Source organism: Budorcas taxicolor, chromosome X (genome assembly GCF_023091745.1).
Source record: "Budorcas taxicolor isolate Tak-1 chromosome X, Takin1.1, whole genome shotgun sequence".
In the NCBI taxonomy this organism is placed as follows: Eukaryota; Metazoa; Chordata; class Mammalia; order Artiodactyla; family Bovidae; genus Budorcas; species Budorcas taxicolor.
Genome location: NC_068935.1, coordinates 61770533 through 61791348, shown reverse-complemented (window position 1 = coordinate 61791348; position 20816 = coordinate 61770533). Strand labels below are relative to the sequence as shown.

General features: G+C 39.4%; 1 protein-coding gene across 1 annotated transcript in view; it reads right to left on the bottom strand.

Moving 5' to 3' along the window:
* GAB3 (GRB2 associated binding protein 3) overlaps positions 1-20816 on the bottom strand; it is a 90451-nt gene that overhangs the window by 9440 nt on the left and 60195 nt on the right. Inside the window, exons 5-8 of the mRNA XM_052663681.1 lie at positions 11039-11094; positions 10328-10547; positions 8016-8097; positions 6503-6605 (exon numbers count right to left, since the gene is read on the bottom strand). Of these exons, the coding sequence (XP_052519641.1) occupies positions 6503-6605; positions 8016-8097; positions 10328-10547; positions 11039-11094 (461 nt within the window). The remainder of the gene's footprint in view (positions 1-6502; positions 6606-8015; positions 8098-10327; positions 10548-11038; positions 11095-20816) is intronic.

The window sequence follows — 20816 nt, the reverse complement described above, 5'->3', positions numbered from 1 at the left end:
CCAAATGATGTTTCTTCAGTGAATAAGAGGATGGTTCAATAAAGATAAATCAGTCTAATCTATACTATAATAGTCTGAAGAAGAAAACTAAGTGATCAGATAAATGAACGTGGAAAAGTATAAAATTCAACATCCATTCATGGTTTTTTAAAAAAACTATCAGCAAACTAGGAATTTTTTTTGTTGTTTAGTTGCTAAGTTGTGTCCAACTTTTTGCAACCCAATATGCTATAGCCTGCCAGGCTTCTCTGTCCATAGTATTTCCCAGGCAAGAATACTGGAGTGGGTTGCCATTTCCTTCTCCAGGAGATCTTCCAGACGCAGGGATACAACCCACAGTTCCTGCATTCCAAGCAGATTCTTTGCCATCAGAGCCACTAGGGAAGGCCTTAAAACTAGGAATAGAAGAGAGCTTACTTAATGTGATAAAGAATGTCTGTAAAATACCTTCAGCTAACATCAGACTTAATAGTGAAAGACTGAATGCTTTCCCCCTAAGATGGAAACAGAGAGATTCATCTCATCACATATGTTCAACATTGCACTGAAGTGTTAGCCTGGCGGTAAGGCAAGCAAAAGAATAGAAGAACACACAGATGGGAAAGAAAGAAATAGAGCACTGTATTCACAGATGAGATGATCATGTACATTGAAAGCCCCAAGGAATCTTAAGAAAATTCAAAATGCCTATAATTAATAAGTGAATTTAGCAAGGTTGCAGGATACAACACTAATACACACAAAAAAAATCAATCATATTTCTGTATAACACCAATGGAAGCTGAAATTACAAAAATGCCATCTAGGACTTTCCTGGTAGTACAGTGGATAACAATCCACTTGCCAATGCAGGAGACACTGTCAAGCTACCAAGACACAAGTTACTATTTAATCCCTGAGCCAGGAAGATTCCACATGTCACAGGGCAACTAAAGCCCATGTGCCAAAACTATTGAAAACCTGTGCTCTAGAGACCATAAGCCACAACTACTGAGCCCACGTACTGCAACTACTGAAGCCCATGCACCTAGAGCCTGTGCTCCACAACAAGAGAAGCCACTGGAACAAGCAGCCCACACATTGCAACTAGAGAAAGCCCACATGCAGCAACAAAGACCCAGCACAGCCAAAATATAAATTAATTAATTAATTTAAAAAACACAAAAAAAGCCGTTTACAATAGCTCCAAAAATAAAACACTTAGGTAAAGGTATAATAAAATACACATAAGATCTATATGTTATAAATCATAAAATTCTGAGGAAAAAAAATAAGACATCTAAATAAACAGAGTGATGTATTACATTCAAACTGAAAGATTCAGCATAATAAAGATGTTGATTCTCCTCAAATTTATTCATAGATTTAGCACAATTTCAATCAAAAATTTCATCTGGATATTTTTGTAGGTAAAGAAAAGCTCATTCAAATATTTATGTATGGATAGATGAAGTTAAATAACAAAATTTAAAAAAACAAGAATGAGGTTGGAGGAAATATACTTCCCATTAGCAAACTGACTTCAACAATACATTACAAAGACTATACATCATGATCAAGTGGGATTTATCCCAGGAATGTAAGGATGGCTTGATATCTGATATACCACATTAACTAACTGAGGAATAAAAACTATATGATCATCTTAATAGATGAAGAAAAAGCATTTGAAAAAATTCAACATTAATTTATGATACAAACTCTTATCAAAGTGAGTACAGAATGAATATATCTTAACATAATAGAAGCCATGTATAACAAGCCTGTAGCTAACATCATACTCAACACTGAAAATCTGAAAACTTTTCCACTAAGATCAGGAACAAGGCAAGGATGTCTACTCTTGTCACTTTTACTCAAGGTAGTTGAGGTCCTAGTCTTAGCAATCAGATAAAAATATATATAAACAAAAGAAATTAAAACTGGAAAGGAAAAACCGTCACTGTTTGCAAATGACATATTACTATATATAGAAAATCTTAAACACACTACCAAAAAAACCATTAGAACTCATCAATGAATTCAGTCAAGCTGTAAGATACAAAATTAACATGCAGATGTGTTGCAGTTTTATACACTAACAAGAAACTGTCTTAGAAGAAATTAAGAAAGCAATGCCATTTACAATTTCATCAAAAATAATAAGATATCTAGGAATAAAACTAATTAAAGAGGTTAAAAAAACTGTACTCAGAAAACTATAAGACTCTGATGAAAGAAATTGAAGATGAGACAAACCGATGGAAAGATATCCTGTGCTCATGGATTGGAAGAATTAATATTGCAAAAATGTCCACACTCCTCAAGGCATTCTATATATTCAATGCTGCTGCTGCTGCTGCTGCTGCTAAGCCACCTTAGTCGTGTCCAATTCTGTGTGACCCCATAGACGGCAGCCCACCAGGCTCCCCCGTCCTGGGATTCTCCAGGCAAGAACACTGGAGTGGGTTGCCATTTCCTTCTCCAATGCATGAAAGTGAAAAGTGAAAGTGGAGTGGCTCAGTCGTGTCCGACTCTTAGCAACCCCATGGACTGTAGCCTACCAGGCTCCTCCATCCATGGGATTTCCCAGGCAAGAGTACTGGAGTGGGGTGCCATTGCCTTCTCCGATATATTCAATGCAATTCCTATCAAAATACCAACAGCATTTTTCACAGAACTGAAACAAAAACACTAAATTTGTATGGAACCCATAAAGGACCCAGAATACACAAAAACATCTTGTGAAAGAGAAACAAAAACAAAGCTGGAAGAATCACACTCTCTGATTTCGAACTATAATACAGTTATAATAATCAAAGTAGCATGGTATTGGCACAAAAACAGACACATAGATAAATGAAACAGAATAAAGCGAAATAAACCCATACTTATATGGTCGATTAATCTATGTAAAAGGAGGCAAGAATATACTACAGGGGGGAAAACAGCTTCTTCAATAAATGATGTTGTGAAAACAGGACAGTTCCATTCAGTTCAGTTGCTCTGCTGTGTTCGACTCTTTGCGACCCCATGGACTGAAGCATGCCAGGCTTCCCTGTCCATCACCAACTCCCAGAGCTTGCTCAAACACATGTCCATCGAGTCAGTGATGCCATCCAACCATCTGGGCAGCTACATGCAAAAGAATCAAACTGGAATATTTTCTCACACCATGTATAAAAATGAAACCAAAATGGTTGAAAGACAAATGTAAGATCTGAAACCATAAAACTCCCAGAAGAAAACACACAGACTAACTCTTTGACATGGGTCTTAAAAATATTTTTTGGTTATGCTTCCTCAGGCAAGGGAAACAAACAAATATACACACACAAAAAGGAACCACATCGAACTAAAAAGCTTTTGTATAGCAAAGGAAACTATTAATAAAACAAAAAGGCAGCCCACTGAATGGGAGAAGATATTTTCAAGTCATACATCTAACATGAGGTTCATATCCAAAATATACAAATAACACATACAACTCAGCAACAACAACAACAACAAAAAATAAGCTGATTAAAAAATAGAGGACATGAATAGACATTTTTCCAAAGACATACAGGTTTCTAACAGACAGATGAAATGATGCTCAACCTCACTAATCATCAAGGAAATGTAAATCAAAACCAAAATAAAACATCACCTCACACATGTTAGAATGAAAGTGAAATTCACTCAGTCATGTCTAACTCTTTGCAACCCCATGGAATTCTCTAGGCCAGAATACTGGAGTGGGCAGCCTTTCCTTCTCCAGTGGATCTTCCCAACCCAGGGACTGAACCCAGGTCTCCTGCATTGCAGGCAGATTCTTTACCAGCTGAGCCAGCAGGGAAGCCCAAAAACACTGGAGTGGGTAGCCTATCCCTTCTCCGGTGGATCTTCCTGACCCAGGAATCGAACCAGAGTCTCCTGCATTGCAGGTGGATTCTTTACCAACTGAGCTATCAGCGAAGCTCTGATAGAATGGCTATGTTAGAATGTCAGAATGACTAACATGATAGAATGGCTATCATCAAAAAGAACACAAATAACAAATATTGGTGAGGGTGTGGAGAAAAGACAACCCTTGTACACTGTTTGTGGGAATGTAAATTGGTACATCCACTGTGGAAAACAATATGGAAGTTCCTCAAAAATTAAAAATATGATTCACCAATTTTACTTCTGAGTATTTGCCCCCAATACAAAAACACTAATTCAAAAAGATATATACAGTCCCATTATCATTGAAGTACTATTTACAATAGCCCAGATATGGAAGCAACTTCAGTGTTCATCAATAGATGAATGGATAAAGATGTTTTATATATATATATATGAGAAGGAAATGGCAACCCATTCCATTACTCTTGCCTGGACAATTCCATGGATGGAGGAGCCTGGTAGGCTACAGTCCATGGGGTCACAAAGAGTTGGACACGACTGAGCGACTTCACTTCACAGCTGATAAAAAGTTTGGGTTGTCTCAGTGGGGTGGATTTGCTCCTGGATGGATGGATGGATGGATGGATATATATATATATATATATATATATATATATATATATATATATATAACATATACACATGCACAATGGAATATTACCGAGCAAAAGGAAGAAATGTTGCCATTATGACACCATGGGTGGATCTAGAGGACATTATGCTAAGTGAAATAAGTCAGACAGAGAATGACAAATACCATATGATCTTACTTAGATGTGAAATCAAAAAATAAATGCAAACAGACTCACAGACCTGGAGGACAAATGGGTGATTGCCAGAAGGGAGGCAGATGAGGGGTAGGTGGAATAAGTGAAGGAGATTTAAAGGTATACGCCTCAATTATATAGTAAGTAATCCATGGGAATGTAATCTACAGCACAAGGAACAGGATCAACAATATTGTAGTAACTTGTAGAGGTCCATATGGTTACTAGACTTATCATGGGGGTCACTTCATTCATGTATGCAAATGTCAGTCATTATGTAGTACATCCGAGACTAATATAATGCTGTATATCAACTATATTTCATTAAAAAATAAAGCCACTAAAGAAGAATACAGGACTTTTATGAAACAAAACTTCTTTTTCAGACTCTAGCCTAAATTTTTAGTCAGGTAAGAACTTGTCCTTAAAGGGAAGAAATTATGCATATGATTATATACAAATTTAAAATTGAATTATATTAGTTCAGTCTACCAAATGGGTTGTTTTGTTGAACAAGTGAAATATTGTAAATAAATGACATTTGAAAATATTGTATTACTGCAGTTAAAACACACAGGTGAAAAAGATGGGATAGTCTTTAAACACATTTCTGTGATAAGTTCCTCAGAGCTACCTTCCTTCAGCCAGCTTTCTGGGCTCTTAAGCTACTGAGTCATATTGCTTAATAATGTAGAGACAGTCATCAACCAATGATTATAAATAGGCAAGAAACCAGTCCTGAATGATGTTGTTAATGAGACACTGGGCTTTCTCACAACCTGAAAGATCAGAAATAACTGCTAGCATCTGGAATGACTCGGCATTTGCTTCTGTGAGGTTATAGATTCACTTCCTTTTTCTGTTCTCTGGAGACAAAGCACAGATGGTCAGTATCTTTTATAAGAGTGTTTTCTTCTAGAAATTTCCCAAGGGCCATTACTGAGTGTGAAAAATATTGGGAATACCACAGCAGACTGGATATGAGTCACTTTCCACCTGCATATGATTAAGGGGACTCACAGCACAGTCCATTAAATAGAGGCAAAATGCAGCACTTAATTGCTGCTTCACTGGACATGACTGTTTTGAGAACTTTAAATGCCTGTTACTGTCATGCATATGAAGGCAGAGTTGTTTCTGCTCAAAAAGCATATAGTAACAGTGCCTTGAACATTGTCTAAATTTCACAGTTCAAAAAGAAATTCTCTCAATAGTTCCCTAGATTTTAAATTCACAGAATGTGGAGAGTTCTGGCTAAAGGGCCTGATACTTGCCAGAGGTACTAAAAGGCCCTCTTTGTCCTCAGTAACTCACTGGCAATAGAATCCAAGGAAAGAGAATGGAAGAGAAACAGAGAGCAAGAAGGAGACACCGGGACTCTAGAACCATAGATGGTTAATCAGAGGATAGACATGCTGGGTCTTTGTGAACTCAGGTTTACAGAAAGGCTCCACAAGAAATCTCCAGAAACTAATACCCACCCATGAGTTGGGACACAAGGCCACCCTCCCAACAGGACTCTAAGTGATGCATCTTTGGTAAAGGTGCAGAGGAAGTCAGAGCAGGGCTACCAGGGGGTTTGGTGGAAGGGAGCATCCAGTGTCAGAGTTTTCCCAGCTAAATGGTACAAGGAGCTGAATGCTGCAGGAAAGAAAACCAACTTCATGTCAATCTGCTCCCAGTATGGAAAACACGGTAACCTGGCATTACAATTAAGTAATAGTTTTAAGATTTCATGGCACGTTCTGAGCAATATGTTTCCTTTACAGTGAACCCATAAGAATATAGACTGGGGTGAATACGAAAAATGAAAAAAAGAGGATTACCATTTGGATGTAGCTTGTTCCCTCTTCTCTGGAAACAGAATTGGCAAAAAATCTTGCAGAATTAATACCATTTATTTCTGGAGATAGAAAGCTGGTTCGATTGCTAGGAACAAAAATATAGATGAGGTCAAAGCAATGTCTTACAGCTGGTCTGAAAGCCAGCCAAGAACTGACATGGCCCTTGTGGGGTTTCACCCTCCCCTTCCAGATGCAACTTCCTTCCGGCCAAAGCAATTCCTGAAGTGACAGAGACTACCCCACAACTCCTATCCCACTATGGGGCAAATGGCTTCCACTTCTCAAAGGTTATTCTTTTTCCAGGCCCCCCATATGCCACAGCTCATGAGCTTTCTAGAAAGAGACCAAGGCATCATATCACTGAGAGAAAACAAAACAGAAATGCTCCTTTGAGGCTCCATTTCATTCCTCTGAGAAGATGAAACCAAGACCATGAATCCACTTTCATCCTACTCCCATGTCAGAAGTGCAAGCTGAGGCTCTGCATTCCTGTCTGGAATGTGGCCCATTACAGATTCATCGTGTGCTGTGGTATTTAGGGTGAACCAGCAGTAATCTGCCTATAGTGCGGGAGGCCTGGGTTCAATCCTTGAGTCAGGAAGATCCCCTGGAGGAGGGCACAGAACCCACTTCAGTATTCTTGCCTAGAGAATCCCATGGACAGAGGAACCTGGTGGGCCACCATTGCAAACAGTTGGACATGACTGAGTGATTAAAACAGCAGTAAAGAACCTGCAGGAGCTACAAGAGACATGGGTTCCATCCCTGGGTTGGGAAGATCCTCTGGAGAAGGAAATGGCAATGCAATCCAGTATTCTTGCCTGGAGAATCCCATAGACAGAGGAACCAGGTGGGCTACAGTCCCACGGGGTCACAAAGAGTTGGACACGAATGAGTGACTAAACCAGCAAGAAACTACCAGGACAAGCTCAGGACTCTGAAACTCAAGCTTTTACAAGGTGAGATGAGAGAGTGCAGACACATTTGAGGGTTTGTTTACCGAGAGAACTCCATTCACAAGGTTGAGCTTCTAGAAGCCATGCCAGAAGTGCCAGCCCTGCTCAGCAGGCCAGAGCTGCATCCACTGTAGCTGGGGCAAAACAATTCCCTCTCCCAACAAATGTGAATTGGAGGTTGAAAAAGAACCCCTCTCTGTTGGTACTAGAATTGTAGCAGGTAAATACAGATCTACAGGATGGCTAATATAGGCTGTGAGGATTGTGCAACAGAAAAACAGAGTTCTTGAAAGAAAGAGGAATGAGTAAATGTGAAGAGAGATGCACACATTAGAGACAGTTCCTAGCAGCACTCTCATTCTTGATTCCATTGTGCTGGGAGATTCAGTTACCGTTATACCTTGGTGACCTAAAAAACACTTCTGGTTCAAGATAATAAATCTTATTCCTCCCTTGTGTTAAGCTCTCTTTCACCACAGAGGTCTAACTAAGGCTGAAAGGGCCCCAGATGAGGCCCCTGGGAGCAGTCAAAGACTCACCAAGGCGCAGTGTGGGTCCTGGTTAGACATGTGTGTTCCCGGATTGTGGAGAGGTTTTTCAGGTCCAGGGTGGGTGGCCGTGCTACAAGATAACACAGAACATCCAACATAAGTTCTCAGGGGTTCAAGGCCAGAATCTGCAGACTGTAAAACTATGACAATTCCACTTACTAAGCACATCAAGCCCACATTTACTCACAAGCACTGCTAATGATGAGTGCCCATTTTGCTATCCTACTGTTTCCTGCCTCAGCAGAAGCAGAGGGCACAAGCACTGAGCCAGTGGTCACATCAGCAGCTGGGGTTACATCCTGTCACTACACATTTATTGAGAACTCATCGTAAGTCAGGCCTGGTGCTGGGTGTCAGATGAAGGTCTCTGATCTCATGCCATTCTGTTGCCTGTCTCACCCTTGACCCCTCTCATCACAGACAGAGGTAGTCACCCAAGTCCTAATCATCCCCCCCTCCAGGCCACTGTCTACTTGGTCCTTCTGTGTAGAACAATCTTCCCCATCTCTCTGCCTGGTTATAGTCATCTTCAGATCTCAGCTCAACACCCCCTGCTCAGGAAGGCCTTCATGGGCTCTCACGAGTTCATGTGCTTACTGTTCATGGCACCCACTTGTCTGTGATGATCCAACATTCCTGAGTTGGGTCTAGACTGACTGCACTCTGGGAAGACAGGGTTTTTTTCCTGGTTTGTTCACTGCAGTAGCCTTTGCTAAAGAAGCACCTGGTGCCTGACCCTCACTCCACCTCAGCAACCCACCTTGCTGAGTTGGTCATGCATATATTCCCCTATCACTGCCTTGACCAGCTGGTTTTTCTAGCTCTTTCCTCCACACCGGTAGATAGTGTTTAACTCCTTCCATATCACCAGTGGCGTTCCTGTTGTTCAGTCAGCTGGGCAGCCACGTGTGTCAGAATCACCCCCTCCCGGCCCAGGAGTTCACCTTCCCAGCCACCCAGTGAATCCCCAACCCTGTGTCCATCCAAAATCTCTGCACCTTTCTCCATCACCAGGTCTTTCAGACTGGTGATGTCCAAAACGGTAGCCACTAGCTACATGTGACTCGTGATATTTAAGTGCGTTGAAATTAAATCAAATCTTAAAATTCAGTTCTTCAGTTGCACTAGCCACATTTCACACTTTTAACAGCCCCATTTTCTTCATTACAGAAACTTCTGTTGCACAGGATTGCTACAGAAAAGTAATCAAGCAAAACAATAATATATACCTCAAAGTTACAGGTGCCTGTGAAATGGTTTCTCACCAGAATGAATGGTTATTTCCTCTAAACCTGAGACAGGGCTTGTTCTCCTATTTAGTACCTATTGCATAATTATTCTTCCAGGTGGTTTTGACATATCTTTTCTCCCCCTCAACCTGGGGAACCCTGCTTGTTTCATCATCTCTGTCTCCCCCTAGTGTTAGGTAAACACAGGGGAAATGGGATTTGACTCAGAGCGAAGAGGGCGGGGCTGGAGCAGAGCAGGCATAAGCAAGCTGCTTAGTTATAGCTCTGAGAGTGGCTAAGTGAAGTAGTAGTTTTTCCAAAGAGCAAAGATGGGTGGCGGTGGAGCTGATGGAGTGTCAGGAGTCATGGTCGTGGTACCAAGTATTTCCTCAGAATCACCCAGCCCTACTGGGCAGGCGACGGCAAGCAAGAATGAAGTTAGCAAGTTACTCTGACCTACTTTTGCTCGAACCCTCTTTGCCTTCCTCCCTGCCTGTTCCTGCCACTCAGCAGATGGGAAGAACTTCCTGGAGCCCTGTGCCCACAGGAGCCACACTTCTCACCTCCACATCCTCCATGTTCCCCCTCCCTCCAAAGACACGTCTTCGGGCTGGGTACACACAGGGCACTGAACCATGGGGCCTGTGACCGGGTCTGCATTCAGGAATCAGTGTCAAAGGGCATTCTTGGCTGCCTTACATAACGGGGATAGTATGACTACATTTAAGTGCTGTTTAAACAGAGAGAGACCAAGGGGCTTCCATTTACACCCAACTTACTCGTTTCTGGGACTTTGTTAGGGAAGCAGCCAAAGATAAGCCCACTGGAGTGGATTTGGCTTTGGAGACCACATTTGCCATGACTGCAAGTCTCCAGGTTCCTGTTACCCTGATGATCTGGAGCAACAGTGCTCCTCAGCCCTCCCCACTGGATCCCAGCCACTTCTTTCTCCCAGGCCCCTAGGGTGGAGGGTTTCTGTAGTGCTTCCTTCGCAGAGAGGCTTAGGAGGGAAGCTTTTCCACATGGTTATCACACCTTGTCCCTCCCCAATCCCACACAGGAGTGGCTTACTCTTCCTCTGAGGCTTGAGATCTCTATTCACCGGGGGAGGCTCCAGGTCTACGGGGAGCTCGGGCAAGGGGCTGGAGATGCTCCCTGAGTTCATTGGAATGTAATCATCAGAGCTGTCATGGGGTCCGAGAGCAAAGGCGGCAGTCTGGGGACTCATGGGCACATAGCCATCCTCAGTGCTGGTGGAACTTGGCGGGGACATTGGGAAGAACCTGCATGGCTGCAAGGGAATGAAAACCAGTTGGAAAGCACAGAATAGCATGGAAACTGCTTCCGGTGGGCAAACTTGGCTGCATGTGGGATTTCAGTTGCAAATTATCTAGGAATAACTCTGAACTTCCTTAGTAAAGTTAAACAAGCCTCTAACTCAAGCTCTGCCTCTGGACTTATCATGGGAGGTAGGTGATGACTCGCCTAGGACTCATGCTGGAAGACAGAAGTCAATGAAATTTATGCAGATACTTTAAGAATAATGGGATGACCTCAATAGCTACCTCAGGTCTGAGATGTGTCCAGACCATTAGAACCAGTAAGGTCCTTACAGAGCACGAAGTCCAATAGTTCCCAGACAATTTCAAGCTTTAATGGGAGACTGGAAGGGTCCTTGGAGATTCAGAGTGGTGAATCTCAAAAGATATCAAGGGAACATATATAGGGTAGACTATATTTTTTAAAAATTAAGGCTTAAAGAAACTCAAGTACCAAACTTACCAAATTTAAACTTAGCCGCTTGTCTCGGTGTCTTAAAGATTGGCCTTCGACATCTGCTGCAAGAAACAAGCCAGGGTGGTGAAAAATGCAGGACACCAGTTGAAACTAAGCTCAGGGCCCTGTGCTCAGCTCCAGAGGGAGAGAGGCTTGCTACTCAGCCTAGCTGGACAGCCAGAACATTCCCCCACAGGTGGAAAGCAGACCAGATTTTGAAGAGGTTTCTGTATGATGCTTCAGTTCTGTGAATTGGGGGGAGTCATGGGAAGCAATTAAGAAATGCTTGCTGCATTTGTCACATGAATTTTCTGCACTTAGAAATGGCAGAAACAGAGCTGGAGGTTTGAGAAGAGGAGAGGAGGCATGAAATAGCCCCTGCAAAGAACAGAGGAATGGGGTGAACAAAGGAGCAATAGCCTTGCAGAGCATCAACACGAATTGGTGACCATGAATTTCTGCAGCCAGAGTCAGCGCTTCAGTACAGATCCAGAGAGAGAGAAGAGCTGGATGAATCTAAGATTAGACATTTCTGAGATGGATGTGACCCATATAGAGTGTGATGTAAAAATTCAGAATAACTGTTGAATTAAAATAGATATCCAGAAGGTAGCAAGATATATGTGTGCAGAGTCAAATGAGACTTACTTAGAGATGGAGTCAAAACCTAAGAGTAGAGGAGATAATCTAGAGGTTTTAAATGTTGAGAAAAGTTTAAGTATAAAATCCTGGAAACTTTGGGCTTCCCTGGTGGCTCAGAGGTAAAGAATCCAACTGCCAATGCAGGAAATATGGGTTCAATCCCTGATCCGGGAAGATCCCACATGCTGTGGGCAGCTAGAGTCCGTGTGCCAGTACTAGTGAGCCTGTGCTTTAGATCCTGGGAGCCACAACTGCCAAAGTTCAAGCATCTTAGAACTTGTGCTTTGCAACAATAGAAGCCACTACAATGATAAGCCAGCACACCCCAACTACAGAGTAGCCCCTGCTCAGTTCAACTAGAGAAGGTGCACAAAGCAATGAAGACTCAGCACAGCCATAAATAAATAAATTAATAAAAGTATGTTTAAAAAATCCTAGAGATTCTCACTATTCAAAGAGCAGGAAGATGAGGACTGGCTCATGTTGAGAGAGAGAGCAGTTGAAGAGTAAGGAGGAAAGCCAGGGGCTAGAACCACGAGAGCCCACAGGAGGAGATGGAGGCTGGTGGCAGTGAGCATCGCTGGGAAGGGCCCTCAGCATGTGAGACTGGAGCAAACTGTCTCCCTAGAACCTGGAGATGTGAAAAGCCAAGCTTCCTCTGAGAAATTAACTGTAGTCAACATCATCTTCAAGCAAGAGAATAACTCCCAACTTAGAAAGATGTGATGGAGACTGGAAATTGATTAAGAATGTCTTTTACATATACACAGATATGTGTGTCTATCTATGTTTATATTTCTTGAAGGGGGAAGTTAAAAGATGCTCTGGAGTCACACTGGTTTTAAATCCCTAATCTGCCACATATTAGCTCTGTGACACTAGACAAGTTACTTTCTCTGTGTCTCAGTTTCCTAATCTGTAAAGTGAGACCAATAATAGAACCTATTTCACAGGACTTCTGGAAAGATTAGATGTGTTAGGGCATCCAGGGGACTTAGAACAGTGCTTGGAACATGAAGTATTTAATAAATCCTACCAATTATTATGGACATTGTTAATAAAGAATGTGGTGATCCAGTGGTTAAGATTCTGTGCTCCTGCTACAGGGGGTACAGGTTCTATCCCTGATCAGGGAACTAGATCCCACATGCCACAAAGAGTGGCCAAAAAAAAAAAATTAAGAATGTGGGACTTGCATATGTGTACACAGTCCCTAACTTCCTCTCTATTACAAAATTCCTATTGAAATCATCAAATAACACAATTACAGAGAAACCTCTGCATCAACATCAGCTAGTTTAAGGAATTTGTGATAGAGGAAAGATAAGGTTCGAGAGTGGATGCACATTCCTATGAAACAGATATCTGTCACATTCACCCTTTTCCATATTATTCCATTGCCCCCACCTGCTCTACTAATCTCTCCTTGACCCTGTTCTACTTTTTCTCTTTCCAAAGTACTATCACCTTCTAATGAATCAAATAGTTTTTGTTTTACCCAGCCTTACTGAGAATGTGACTACATGTGTGCAAAAACACTGTGTCAAATAAAGGTGTACAATATGCTGATTTTTCATACATATATTGCAAAATGATTACCACCATAGCATTAGCTAACACCTCCATACCATTACAAAACTACCATTTCTTTTTTTCTGCCAGTTTCATTGAGATGTAATTGACACATAGCACTGTGTAAGTTTTGGGCTTCCCTGCTGGCTCAGTGGTAAAGAACCCACCTGCCAATGTACAGGATGTGTGTTCAATCCCTAGGTCAGGAAGATCCCCTGGAAAAGGAAATGGCAACTCACTCCAGTATTCTTCCTTGGAAATCCCATGGACAGAGGAGCCTGGCAGTCTACAGTCCATGGGGTTGCAAAGTGTCGGCCACGACTGAAGTGACAAGGCATAGCATTAATATTAGATATCAAAAGTTTATTTCCAACATTTTGCTTTAAAGTAAAGGGGAGAAATGGGTGGAAATGGGGGAAAATGAAATAACAATTGATTAATAATACTCAAGAAAGAAATTAAAGAAAAAGAGAAAACCATCTCAGAAATGAAGTCTAAGTTACAAAATTCCAAGGGAAGAAGATATTCAACTGAAAATGCAATAAATGGAATTGAAGAAAGGCCACAAAACAACTAAGAGAATAAAAAATAAAGTAAAAAAGAATCACAGAAAAAGAGATTGAAATAGAAGATAGGCAATGAAGATACAATATATGTATTGTTAGATTTCCCCCAAAGAAAAACAAAAGAATAGTATATTACTAATATTGAAATCATAATCCAAGAAAAGTTTCACAAATAAAGTAACACTTGAATCTACATATTGAAAGACCCATCAAGTAATTGGAATAAATAGTCAATTCTACCCAGAATGTAAAATTTATTAAAACAGCTGTATCAATCACAATGACAAAATGAAAACAAGTGAATTAAATACCCAGTTCAAAGCTAGAAAAGGAACAATAGAGAAAACCAAAAGAAATCATAAAGTAAAGATAAAAGCAAAAACTAATAAAGTCCAGAGGAAGTGGATTTACTTTTTTAAAAATCAAAATCTTGGTTTCCTGGGGAAAAAATTTAACCTGAGGGAAACCCACTAGCCAATCTAATCAACAGAAGTGGCACAAATATACAAAATAAGAACTGATAAGGAGAAAGCAATCAGTGAAACAGAGGAGTTTTTTTTAAAGAAATACTTCTGCATGCTTCTACACAAATAAACTTTAAAATCTAGATGAAATGGATGATTTCTAGAGAAATACACTACACCAAAATTGACACAAAAAGGAATAGAAATCTTACATATTTAAATTTCCATAGAATAAAATAGACAAAGTTACCTCCCAAAAATACCTCCCAAAGCTACCTCCCAAGACCACCCCCCAAAAGTGAAGTCATTCAGTCATGTCCAACTCTTTGTGACCCCATGAACTGTAGCCTGCCAGGCTCCTCTATCCATGGGATTCTCCAGGCAAGAATACTGGAGTGGATTGCCATTTCCTTCTCCAGGGGATCTTCCCAACCCAGAGACTGAACCTGGGTCTCCTGCATTGCAGGCAGACTCTTTACCATATGAGCCAGGGAACCTTCCCAAAATCACCTCCCAAAGCTACCACCCAAAGTCACCTCCCAAAACTACCTCTCAAAACCACTGAGATCAGATGGTTCCAACAGACAATTTTACCAAACCTTCAAACACCAGGCAGTCTCAATGCTTCAAAAATTTGTTAGAGAGTTTAGAAAACTAAGGACTATTTCTAATTCTTTTTATGAAGCAAGCATAACTTTGGAAGCTAAACCTGATAAAGGTAAAATATATCAGAAAAGCATAAACTAATATCATTTATTATTATTAACACAAAAATTCTAACTAAAATATTAGCAAGCATCATGCCCTCTTTGAACCATTACTATAAAACTTCTCACTATCCTCGCCAAGTTGGGACACATTGTTTTGAGGGCATTAGCCCACTCTGGACTCAGCCTAGCAAAGCAATAAAGCTACTTTTTTTTACTTCACCACTACCCCCAAATACTAGAAAACAGAAGAAAGTGGTATTACTAGAATGGCTGAATGAGGAGCTCAGAGAAGCTATTCCCCCAAAAGCAATGATAAAACTGTACAAAATTATTTTTGTATGCAACTATTAGGGGACTTTGAAAATTTACCAAAAGCATACAACAAAACTATTGCATATTGTATTTGAAAGCTTTTATTGAAGGAAAAAAAAAACTACTGAACATCACATAAGAACAGTGAGAATTTGTGGCATTTTAGCTTGGAGTGCTCCCATACCCCTCAGCAGCTCACTCAGCAGTAGTTCTACCAGGGCAAGGCAAGTCATAAAAACTGGCAGCTTTTTTGCCAAAGGGGTCTCGTTTGATTAGGATCAAAGCATATAAAAAACTCCATTCCTCTATGTACTATCAAAAGCATACCAACATTCACTTTATAGGGGTTCCAGAAGGAGAAAAGAGAGAGAAAAGAATAAAAAATTGTATTTACAGAACTTATGGTTAAAAACTTTCTACATGGAAACAGACATCCAAGGACAGGAAGCACAGAGGGTCCCTAAAAAAAAATGAACCCCAACAGACTTACAAGACATGCCATAATTAAAATGGCAAAAATTAAAGATAAAGAGAGAATTCTGAAGAGTCATTTACAAGGAAATCCCCATAAGGCTATCAGCTGATTTCTCTGAAGAAACTTTTCAGGCCAGAAGAGAGTGCTATGATAGATTCAAAGGCTCAAAAGGGAAAAACCTGTGACCTAGGATAACCTACACAGCAAGATTACCATTTAGAATCAAAAGAGATATAAAGAGATTCTCAGACAAGCAAAAATGAAAAGAGTTCATCAATACTAAACCTACCCTAAAAGAAATGTTAGAAGATCTTCTCTAAGCAGAAAAGAAGGAAAAAGTATTTAAGAAAAGGAAAATCCCACTAGGAAAGCCAAATATATAGCAATAACTGAGGAAAACCACTTAAATAGCCAATACAAAAATTAAAATACAATAAATTATAAAACCAACTATAACTACAATAAAGAATTAAGGGACAGACATGAAGATGTAAAATATGACATCAAAAACAAAAAAATGTGAGGGAGGAGAGTAAAAAATATAGATTTTTTAAGAGTTTGTTTGAACTTAAATGACTATCAGTTTCAAACAAGTAGATATAAGTAGATATAGGTCAACATATATGAAAACAATGGTAACCACAAACGAAAAAGCTACAATAGATACACAAAGACTAAAAAGAAAGGAACACAAACATGATAACTAAAGAAAATAATCAAACCACAGGGGAAAACACAGAAAGAAGAAATGAACAGAGAATAATAATAACTATTATTAAAATAAAAATAAGGACATATCTATCAATAATTACTTTAAATGTCAATGGGCTAAATGCTAAAATCAAAAGACGTAGTCTGGCTGATCAGATCAAAAACAAGATTCTTCAATATGTTGCCTACAAGAGACTCACATCAGGGCTAATGACAAATAGAAGCTGAATGTGAAGGTATTGAAAAAATATTTCATGCAAACAGAAATGACAAAAAACTGGAAGTAGCAATACTCATATCAGACAAAACAGACCTTAAAACAAAAGCTATAACAAAAGACAAAAGATACTATATAATGATAAAGAGATCAATAATAAGAAGAGGATATTATACTTATTAACAAATATGCACTCAATACAGGAGCATCTAAATACATAAAGCAAATACTAACAAACTTAAAGGAAGAAATTGACAATAACAAAATAATATTAGGGGACTTATACACCCCACTGACATCAATGGACAGACCATCCAGACAGAAAATCAGTAAGGCAACAGTAGTCTTAAATGACACAATAGACTGGTTGAACTTAATAGATATCTACAGGACATTCAATCAAAAAACAGAATACATATTCTGTTCAAGTTCACAAGGCAAGAATATACAATGCAGAAAAGACAGTCCCTTCAACAGGTGATGCTCAGAAACCTGGGCAGCTACATGTAAAATAATGAAACTAGAACACTTCCTAACACCATATACAAAAATAAACTCAAAATGGATTAAAGATCTAACTATAAGACCTGAAATCATAAAAGTCCTAGAAGAGAACATAGGCAGAACACTCTTTGACATGATTGTAGCAATATTTTTTGAATCTATCTCCACTTCATGGAAAATAGAAGGGGAAAAAAGTGGAAACAGTGACAGATTTTATTTTCTTGGGCTCCAAAATCACCATGGATGATGACTGCAGCCATGATGTTAAAAGACACTTGCTCCTTGGAAGGAAAGTTATGACAAACCTAGACAGTGTGTTAAGAAGCAGACACATCACTTAGCCAAAAATGATCTGTATAGTCAAATCTATGGTTTTTCCAGTAGTCATGTATGGATGTGAGAGTTGGACCTTAAATAAGGCTGAGTGCTGAAGGATTGATGCTTTCAAGTTGTGGTGCTGCAGAAGACTCTTGAGAGTCCTTTGGACAGCAAGGAGATCAAACCAGTCAATCCTAAAGAAAATCAATCCTGAATATTCATTGGAAGGACTGAGGCTGAAGCTGAAGCTCCAATACTCTGGCCACCTGATGTGAAGAACTGACTCACTGGAAGAGACCCTGATGCTGGGAAAGATTGAAGGCAAAAGGAGAAGCAGTGGCAGAGGATGATATGGTTATATAGTGTCACTGACTCAATGAACATGACTTTGAACAAACCCCAGGAGATAGTGGAGGGCAGGGGAGCCTGGCATGCTTCAGTCCATAGGGTCACATAGTCAAACACGATTTAGCAACTGAACAGCAACAATAAGCAAACGAAAGAAATAAAGCAAAACAAACAACTGGGACCTGATTACACTTAAAAGCTTTTGGACAGCAAAGGACACCACCAACAAAACAAAAAACCAACCTATGTAATGAGAGAAAATATTTGCAAATGATATGACCAACAAGATTTTAATATTCAAAATACATAAACAGCTCATAAAACTCAATATCAAAACAAACAAACAAACAAAGTACATGATTTGAAAATGGGCAAGAGAGAGGAACTGTGGCTTCTGAGGCATGCCGGATGCAGAGAAACTGAAGATGTAGTCGACCAGATTTTGGAAATAAGTACAACAGGAGGTCTGAAAAACAAAGAGGTCATTTTCATCTCATCAGGCCTAGATGAAGAGATCAAGCCCTGAGCCTTTGGAGTAGGAGTAATGACTCCAAGACCCTAGACTACCAGAGAATTAACCCAAGGAAGTATCAAATAGTGAGAACTCACACAAAGGAAACCACTTCAATACAAGACCTGGCATCACCCAACCACCAGTAGCACCCTGTGCAGGACGCCTCATCTAAACAATAAATGAAACAAACACAAATTCAATCATCAGCAGACAAGATTACCACCTCAGTCAGCCTTGCCCATCAGAGGGGAAAAAAAAGACTCAGCACAAACCTCACCCTATATGAAGCTTACACAAACCACTGGACCAACCTTAGGAGGGCAGAAACCAAAAGGAAGAAAGAATTCAACCTTGAAGCCTGGGAAAAGGAGACCTCAAACATAATAAGTTAAAAAAAATAATGAATAAGGCAGAGAAATACTACATAAATGAAGAAACAAACTAGAAATAGAGAAGTCCAAATAAATGAAGAGGAAATAGGCAAACTACCTGAAAAAAAATTCAGAATAATGATAGTAAAGATGATCAAAAACCTTGAAAACAAAATGGAGAGAATGCAAGAACCAACTAACAAAGACCTAGAAGAATTAAAGAATAAACATACAAAAACAACACAATTACTGAAATTAAAAGGAATCAATAGCAGAATATCTGAAACAGAAGTGAGTTGGAAGTTAAAATGGTGGAAATAATTTCTGAAGAGTAGAATAAAGTAAAAAGAATGAAAAGAACTGAGGCTACTCTCAGAGACCTCTGGGACAGTATCAAATGCACGAACATTTGAATTAGAGGGATTCCAGAAGAAGAAGAGACAAAGAAAGGATATGAGAAAATTTTTGAAGAGATTATAGTTGAAAATTTCCCCAACATGGAAAAGGAAATAGTCAACCAAATCTAAGAGGTGCAAAGAGTCCCATACAGGATAAACCCAAGGAGAAACACACCAAGACACATACTAATAAAACTAACAAAGACTACACACAAAGAAAGAATATTAAAAGCAGCAAGGGAAAAGCAACAAGTAACATACAAGGGAACCCCATACATTTAACAGCTTATCTTTCAGCAGAAACTCTGCAGGTCAGAAGGGAATGGCAGGATATATTTAAAGTACTGAAAGGGAAAAATCTACAACCAAGATTACTGTACCCAGCAAGGATCTCATTCAAAATTGATGGAGAAATAAAAAGCTTTTCAGACAAGCAAAAGTTAAGAGAATTCAGTACCACCAAATCAGCTTTACAACAAATGCTAAGAAATACAAGAAAAAGATCTAAAAAATCCACCCCAAACAGTTAAAAAAAAAAGCAATAGGAACATATATATCAACAATTACTTTAAATGTAAATGGATTAAATGCTCCAACCAGAAAGACACAGACTGGCTGAACAGATACAAAAACAAGACCCATATATATGCTGTCTACAAGAAACCCACTTCAGACCTAAAGGCACATATAGACTGAAAGTGAGAGGATGGAAAGATATATTCCATGCAAATGGGAACCAAAAGAAAGCAGGAGTAGCGATCCCCATATCAGACAAAATAGACCTTAAAATAAAGAAGATTACAAAAAATAAGGAAGAACACTAATAATGATGAAGGGATCAATCCAAGAGGAAGACATAACAATTGTAAATATCTATGCTCCAACATAGGAGCACCTCAATACATAAGACAAACACTAACAGACATAAAATGAGAAATTGACAGTAACACAATAATAGGAGACCTTAACACCCCACTCACACCAATGGACAGCTCATCAAAACAAAAAATTAAGAAGGAAACACGTCTTAAATCATACATTAGATGAGATGAACCTCATTGATATCTTCAGGACATTCCATCCAAATGCAGAATACACTTTCTTCTCAAATGCACATGGAACATTCTCCAGGATAGATCACATCTTGGGTCACAAATCAAACTTCAGTAAATTTAAGAAAATTGAAATCATATCAAGCCTCTTCTCAGACCACAATGCTATGGAACGACATATCAATTACAAGAAGAAAAAAAAAACTGTACGAAATGCAAGCATATGGAGGTTAAACACTATGTTTCTAAATAACAAACAGGTTACAGAAGAAATCAAAAGGGAAATCAAAGAATTTCTAGAAACAAATGACAATGAAAACTCAAAACCTATGGGATGCAGCAAAAGCAGTTCTGAGAGGGAAGTTTATAGCAACACAATCCTACCTCGAGAAACAAGAAAAACATCGAATAGACAACCCAAATTTACACCTAAAACAACTGGAAAAAAGAAAAAAAAAGCCTCAAAATCAGTAGAAGGAAAGAAATCATAAAGATCCAAGCAGAAATAAATGAAAAAGAAATGAAACAAACAATAGTAACAATTAATAACTAAAAGCTGTCTTCAAGAAGATGTTTATCTTTGTTTAAACTGACAAACCTTTAGCCATAC